At 44.8% G+C, this 7,464-nt stretch overlaps 1 protein-coding gene across 11 annotated transcripts in view; it reads right to left on the reverse strand.

Moving 5' to 3' along the window:
• PICALM (phosphatidylinositol binding clathrin assembly protein) overlaps positions 1–5,266 on the reverse strand; it is a 74,661-nt gene extending 69,395 nt beyond the window's left edge. For 5 of the 11 annotated variants that reach the window (XM_087756026.1, XM_087756028.1, XM_087756025.1 and 2 more), the window contains exon 1: positions 4,925–5,252. In XM_087756026.1, the coding sequence (XP_087612152.1) occupies positions 4,925–5,054 (130 nt within the window). In that variant the 5' untranslated portion in view covers positions 5,055–5,252. Of the gene's footprint in view, positions 1–4,924 lie in introns of all 11 variants that reach the window. The other 6 variants (XR_015704456.1, XM_087756023.1, XM_087756022.1 and 3 more) reach the window with 3 other exon arrangements.
• Between the last annotated feature and the right edge of the window lie 2,198 nt (positions 5,267–7,464).

A 7,464-nucleotide genomic window follows, 5' to 3' on the forward strand; every position in this document is an offset into this window, starting at 1 on the left:
GTAAAAAAGAGAAGCTTTAAATTCTGTGTTGGATAAGTCATTTCTTTTGTAGTATTATGCAAACTAGCGTTACTTTGTGAACCAAGTCACTAGGAACAACTTAAAACTTTCACATCTACAGATCAAAAACTGATTTTAAGATTAGGAACTAAAGACTGAAATAGATTATTAGGTCACAGGCTGAACTGCAGAAGAACGTCTCTTCCAAGCATCACTTTCAAAAGATAAGAGATGACTGCACCATTAAAAAAAAATTTAAAACATTTTTAAAAACTAGAGCTCCAGCCCAAAGTTACATGACACCTGAATAACCGCAGCTGACGGGAAACAACGGCAGTATGAAGATTCACAGTAAGCTGATTGCAGGTGTCCTACAGCTTCTCCTCCTTAGTTCCTGCCTCTTACTTCATCCGAAGTAGAATACTGCTTCAGGCTAAGTAAAATAAAACAACAGCTGCAGAACTAAATGGCTATTCTTTCTGCAAATGAGCAGCTGTGGTAGAAAATTGGCCCTCTGGCAGTCTAGAGGAGTATGATAGTTCTCGTACTCTACTAAAAGGCAGAAACAAATATTCCAAAGGAATTCTAGTAAAAAGTTAGGAAAAGTTGGCTAAGGAAGAAATGATAAAGGAATCATGGAAGAACTGAGAGAGAAAAATGAATACTTCAAAAGAAAGTTGTAATAATGCGGTTATCTGTATTTGAAATAATTAGTTACACAGAACAGTTCTAAGCAAAAATAACAACGGACTGCCTCCAGAAATTTAAGTCAACTATAAAATGGGAAGCAAAGCCATGAGAAACTTCAGGTAATCCTGCCAAAACCAGAAAGAAAATATGAATTTGGTGAAGTACTACAATACCATAAAAGGAATGCGGACAATCTATTTCTGCTGGAGAACAAAGCAGTATCCACAGACACCAGGAGTTAACTCACCACATCACTGAAATAACCCAGTTACGCTTCACGATGTAAAGGCAGGTAAGCACTTAAAATGCTGGTTTTCCCCATCTTTACTACAAATCTCTTGAGATCAGGGAAAAGAAATGATCCTTGTCCCTCAGTTCCGCAAGATACCCCCTGCGTACCATCTCATTTGAAAACAGAAGCTGTCCCCAGCACAGACATAAAGCATGTCTTTAGCAGGACTTTTATTTGTACTAGTAGTAGCCACCAGACAAAACCAAAACAGCTGACACTACGGACTTGGGAAATAAGTTCCCAACAAGCTCAATTAAGTTTACTTTCACTTACATAGCTTCTCACAAACACCTGCACAACACAGGGCAGGGTGCTGGTTTACCATCTTCCTTAAAAGTACAGATTTTTCTTCACAATAAGAAGTCAAGGAAGTTACACTCTGGCATAACTATAGAGAGATTTCCTGTTGAGAATGGATAATTACAGCATTGCAACTTCCTTCCAAGCCATCCATCCACATTCTCCTTTAAAGAGCGCTACTCCATTAGCTACATGCAGGTAGGGTTACTGTGCCATACTCATTCAAGAATCCAACCCTAAATGTGTTTTACATCAAAGCTGTTTTAACTACACAACATGCACACATACACAAACATTTTTATGCTACTGAGATATCGCTGCTACAGCAGTTTCACTGAACTGACCTAGTGAAACCTCCTACTTGGCATTAACTATGTGTCTTCTGGTCTTCCTAATATGAATTATCCACCACCTATACCTATGGAAGCACCATCCCCCCCAAAAGGATCATGTGAAAAAAAGTGAAATCTGGCAACAAGTTTTCCAGCACCATTTACATTCAAACAACCTAAAGCACTTGTTCTTAGCATCACTATACAGCACCAAACACAGCAACCAGAAGCTAAAAGCAAGAGAAAGGGCTGCATAAATCACAGCATACAAGTTAAACCCACAAACCAGTTTTGAGCTATCACTGCTCAGAGTGGTGTGAAAACTAGGACAAAGTCCTAGTGAAACTAGGTTTTCTGCACAAGAAATTTCATGAACTATGCTTTGAGGGTTTCAAGACTATTAAACCTGTCTGATTACTGTAAAACAAGTAATCCATCATTACAAAAGCAGCACCTAGATTACAAAACAGAGAATCCTTATTCCAGCCCTAACACTGGGCCTCCAAAACAGGAGAAAAAGCATATCCTGAGTGCAAGTATATGACCATAAGATGATTGTTGCTACCTATCATAAGCCGTGTCCACTTGTAAATTAGAATTGTAATTCTTTCTCTCTCAAACCAAACAAGCAACTAAGCTTTGTAATGGGAGAGAAGGAACGTTCTTTGGAGTAGATTACATTTTTATCATTATGGGCTAAGAATGCCTTTTTACATTCTTTGATTATTAAGGTAACAGTCACTGAGGGAAACAGAGAGGGAATATACGGAGCACTTCAGTGTTGGAACTCCATACAGTCAAGAGCAAGATAAGTAAGGACAGGAATAATCATGTGCACGGGTACCTATGTTGAATTTCCCCCCATTTGTATGAGTTAAGGTGAGGCTGAGCTACTTAAATGTGTTCATGATGGCTCGAGCTTAATAAAGAAAGAAAGATTTCAGTCAGAGATTTGGAGATCTGTGCAAGCAACACAAATAACACATTAACAAGAACGTATGTCATGGTCACAGAAAATGCTACAAAACTAAGGCTTCATTCCAAGACAGTAGTAGAAAACTCACCTTATCAACTCATCCAGGACACAACCTTTAACAAAGTAAGTTTTAGCTGTCATTATCACAATAAACACTAATTAGAAAACTATTTAAGAAGCATGCCACCTATGAAGACTGGTATATTAGCTGTCACTCACAGCGAGATGCCAGTTCATAGGACTTATCTCGTAGTTAAACTGTTTGTTGTAAAAGGAAGATATGTGCAAATAATTTAGAGGTGGGGCTTGAGTCACAGCTTGTGCAAAAAGCATTCATTTTTAAACATACAACCATAAACGGTATTTTGAAAGTTTTCTTTCTTCATACAAAACCATGTGTCATTTCCTGATGCCAGGAACAGAAACTTCCAACAAACTTATTAGGGGCAGCATACAAAACTTATCTACGCATGATCTATTTTAAGCACCAAAAAAAAGTGACTAGTAGTAAAACTAATAAAAACAAACGAGTTTGCTTTGCTCTGATAGAAGAATTCTCTGATTAAGAGGCAGGAACTGAGACCTTTAACAGTCTAGAGTAGACAAGGGAAATACAGAAATGGGCTTCTCATCCAGCAACTACCAGATAGCTTTCCACAGAAGTTCAAGCACCCTTCTACAGCAGCATCCCATAGGTCTCAACTAGGATGTCCCCTAGCAATCGTGTTCAGAACATCACCCTTGTATACACACACCAGTCTGAAGAGCAGATGTTGTCTGGTCAGTTTGATGATCTTTTTTACAAAGCTTATACTGTGAAATAATTCAGCTGCTAAATGCCCTATTATTGAACTGTACTTTTAGCACTATTCCAGGCTAAACCTGAGGTTTTTTTTAAGAAAGCCTTCCTTCTGTTGTGTGAAATCCAGTAACGCCACAACTTCATACATAAGCCATACGACAAGGTGTTTGCTCTACCTGAGACTGAGTTACTTAAAGCCCAGAGATTTCCTCAGCCTTCTGACAGCCTGGGCTGACCAAAAATAACAAAGCCACTCAGTTACTATGCGGTCTTCAGGCAAGAGATTAAATGGAAGAGGGAATACCACAAAGAAACTGAGTCAGCTGTTCTGGGACTACCCTAAAAAAATTGATCACATCCCTCTCAGGTACTCACAGAACAAGAATTTCTTAAACCTTTAAGACAGACATGTTTTGGTGTAAAAAAGAAATAACCACGGTACAATTAATCCTAGTACTATCATCTGATCTTCTCATTTGGATATAGAGCAACTCAGAAGGCACAAGTTCAAGACACATGAAGACCCAACCTTCTCCTCACAGACGTGGGAGGGAGGAAAGGAGAAAGCACACGTACAGAAGGCATAGCCACACATCTCTCTCCAGTGTCTTTCATTACATATTGGGGGAAGTGAAGGAGGGGGGAGAGAAGGGTCCTTAAAAGGCCTGGAATAAATGCAAGATAATCAGGTATTCAAGCCAAGAACATCCTCAGCCCTGTGACCTTACACCATAGTGGGACACACACTAATATGACTTTTTAAGCCTTCCCACCTTGGATCTATTTTTAATAGAAGCTGAAAAATGGCCAGTCCCCATATGGGATGTTAAGCTCAGGTACTGAAGGTCTAAAGAAGTCCTCTTAGGCCCATCTTCTCAAGTGAAGGAGACAGACTAGAAAGGATAAGACTAAGAACACCACCCTTACCGAGAGAGATTAGCCCCTCAAGCACTCATTTCACATTCTTCTACGTGTAAGAGTTACAAGAATGATAGAGAAGCATTTTTTTGTTTTCTAGTAGACTGGGAAAGAATTAAGATAACTGATCAGCTATTCCTTCTTGAAACTCCTGCACCTCCTCTACAGAATGGGGGAGTGCTGCCCTAGCAAAACACAAATGAGATCAATTAGTACAGAAATTACAGCCCATTCCTCTGCTTGGCCTCTGAGGTTCTCTCTCTTCAAGGCAGGGGCATGGGGCAAGTCCTGCCCTTCAGAGGCTCACATCGCCCAGGGCCCCGTGCACAGGGAAGAGCTAATAAGGCCCCTTCTGGAGAGCAGATACACTGAACAGCCTCTCCCAAGCTCTCCATCGCCACGTCCCCGATCCCACCCGCCACGGCCAAGAGAACGTCCTAAGCTGAAACACACAGAGCTCCTCCGCCTGACGAGGCTTCACGTCCCCGCCAGGCCGGTGGGACGGGAGGCAGCCCCAGGGCGGGTACTCCGCTCCACAGGACCCCGGGAGAGGGGGAAGCCCGGCGGGACGCGCGGAGAAAGCCCTTCGGCCGCCATCCCTCCCCGGTACTCACAGTCCAGGTGCTTCTTCTTGGGCCCCATGACCTCGTGGGTCGTGGCCTTGCAGACGGTTTTCGAGACCGCCGAGCCGGTCACGCTGTGCTGCGCCGCCGTGATGCGGTCGGTGAGGCTTTGGCCGGACATGGCGGGTTGCTGGCGGCGGTGGAACCGAGAGCGGCTCCGTTCCCTCCTCAGGGGCCGGGACGGGAGGACTAGCCGGGGGATGGAGCTGCACGGACTCCTCACCCCGCCGTGCCGCAGGCGGCCCCCGCTCCGCCCTCAGGGACGGACCTGTCACCCGAGCAGGGACCCCTCCTCCTCCCACCCCCCTCCCCCAGCCGCCGTCCCCTCCCCCTGCGCGCCTTCCGCTCGGCCGGGGACAGGGGACACACACTGGGCGCCGCAGGAAAATGGCGGCGGCGGAGCTCCTCCTCGGATCTTTCCGGGGCCGCCCGCATCACGTGACTCCACCTCCGGCGCCCCGCCCACGTGACACGCACCGCCCCTCCTCGGTGCGACGAGGCGGGTGGGGGGGATGTCACGTGGCGAGGGCGTGGCGGGCGGCGGCCGTTGCGTGGTGACCGTTGGGGCTGGCGGCAGCGCCCTCCCCTCAGCGCCGAGGGCCTCGGGAGGGGGCGAAGGGGGGAGGGCGGGCACAGCCCCCCAAAGCTGGAACCCCTTCCCCTCGGGCAGGCGGCGGTGGGTGGGTTGGGAGCGTGGGTAGGCCCCCGTTTGGGTTCAGCAGGGCGGCTTGCAGGGCTGTGTAAAATCTCGTGGAGCAAGCGGGGTGTCTCCGCCCTGAAGGAAGTTTTTGTATTTCTCAGCTTGGGAAGTTTTGTGGAAACTTCTTCAGTGTCACCTTAGACAATGAAAGTGCAAAGGGAAAATCTGTTCACAGGCAATGAGGACTTTGGAGCTGTGTGGTTGCTGCAATCATGCTTCTCCTCAGAGTTATTTTTCTTTGAAAGCTTGCCAAAAATTTCTCGAATGTACATCACGGCAAGCATAAAAAATTGGTGGTTTCCAGGTCTTTCATGATCAGCCTCCCACTGTTTTGCTACTCAGCTAATGCTTCTCAGGGCTCTTGGACTTAAGTCAGTGGCTCTGTCCTTGGCTTGTCGGGATTTTGTACGAAGTTTCTTAATGTTTCTGCTCATACAAGTTAGCTAACCGTTCCCCAGCGTGCCTTGTGTAAGCCTGGTACCTATATGACCCAGACGCAGTGGCGGACAATGAGGAACAGCTACTGGAGTCGTTGCCTCCTACTGTGCATTGCCAAAGTGCAGTCACAGCCTCCCAGCTCTCTGCAACTTTCATTACTTGTTACAACAGGGCTCTTCTCCTCCTTCCCGAACGCGCAGCAGCAAATAATACAGCGAAACCACAGGATTCCAGCAGACAAATGTTCTTCCTCTCCCAGAAGTGCCTCCTGATGAGTCGTCTTGGAACTCTCTCTCATCCATGAAGCCACTGAAATATTTATTAGGCAACTTAAACAGAAGCAGTATACAAATGATACTCGGCTCTGTCTGCCTGACAGGACATATAAGTAGGATTATCTGTTTATAATGCATAAGGAAAATCGGTGTCAGAGGAAGGACATCTGGCGAAAGATGAACGCAAATAATGCCATTGCTGTGTGTGTGCAAGGAGCGCTTGCACATGTAGAACTTGCTTCCTTCATAATGCCAGGCTTTTTGAAGATACTGTTGTGTTTGTATTTCTTGGCTCCTCCTGAACTGCTTCTGGAGTCCCAAATATCCATGCTGGAGAAATAAATCACTGACGTATACAGCAGTGGACTCTGAGATAAGACAGCTTTAGCATAAAGCTTCGCACCATGAAAACACTGAGGCTGCTATAGGCTATTGATAGAGCAACGCATATCGCTGTGAATACATCATCTTTTTGTATTGTTTCCAAATTACACTGTAAATCGGAGGTATAAATAATTTTGACACTGCTGGTATTTTTATGCTAACTTCAGCTAGGACCAGGATTTCAACACCCCACTTCAAGAATTCTTGCTTGCTATTTGGAGAAGTTCCATGCAATTGGCCTAAGTAATTTAGGCTCCGTCAGTTCTTCTCTGATTATGCCCATCGCTTTCTCCAGGAACAGTGAAACTACCCAAATAGAGGAAGCTTGTGACCCTAGGAGTTACTGAGACCAGATTTGGACAAAAGATCTCATTCCTAAGGGGACAAAAAGTGACCTCGTTCTTAGAGGTCCAAAAAAAAAAATTTGGCCTTTTTACAGCTCTTCATATGCACAGAAACTTCACAGTTTTACCTCACTCAGTTAAAAATTCTGCTCGTTATTTTTGTTCATAAGCAGAAATGGGAGAGAGAAGTGATGGGAAAACATATTTTTGTAATTGTTTGTTGCTTTTTAATTGCTTGGGAAGCCCTTGATACCATTACAGTGAGGAACTTGAAGCACTGTGACAGATAATATCTGAGCACCTCCCAAAGATTTGGAAATTGAAATCAAAATGTTATCTCTTTTCTTTTCCAACCTGAAGAAAACAAGTTTGATTAGTTTAAAACTCCTT

This window comes from Nipponia nippon, unplaced genomic scaffold (genome assembly GCF_047370975.1).
Source record: "Nipponia nippon isolate SJK-2023a ecotype South Korea unplaced genomic scaffold, ASM4737097v1 scaffold_2, whole genome shotgun sequence".
NCBI classification, from domain to species: Eukaryota; Metazoa; Chordata; class Aves; order Pelecaniformes; family Threskiornithidae; genus Nipponia; species Nipponia nippon.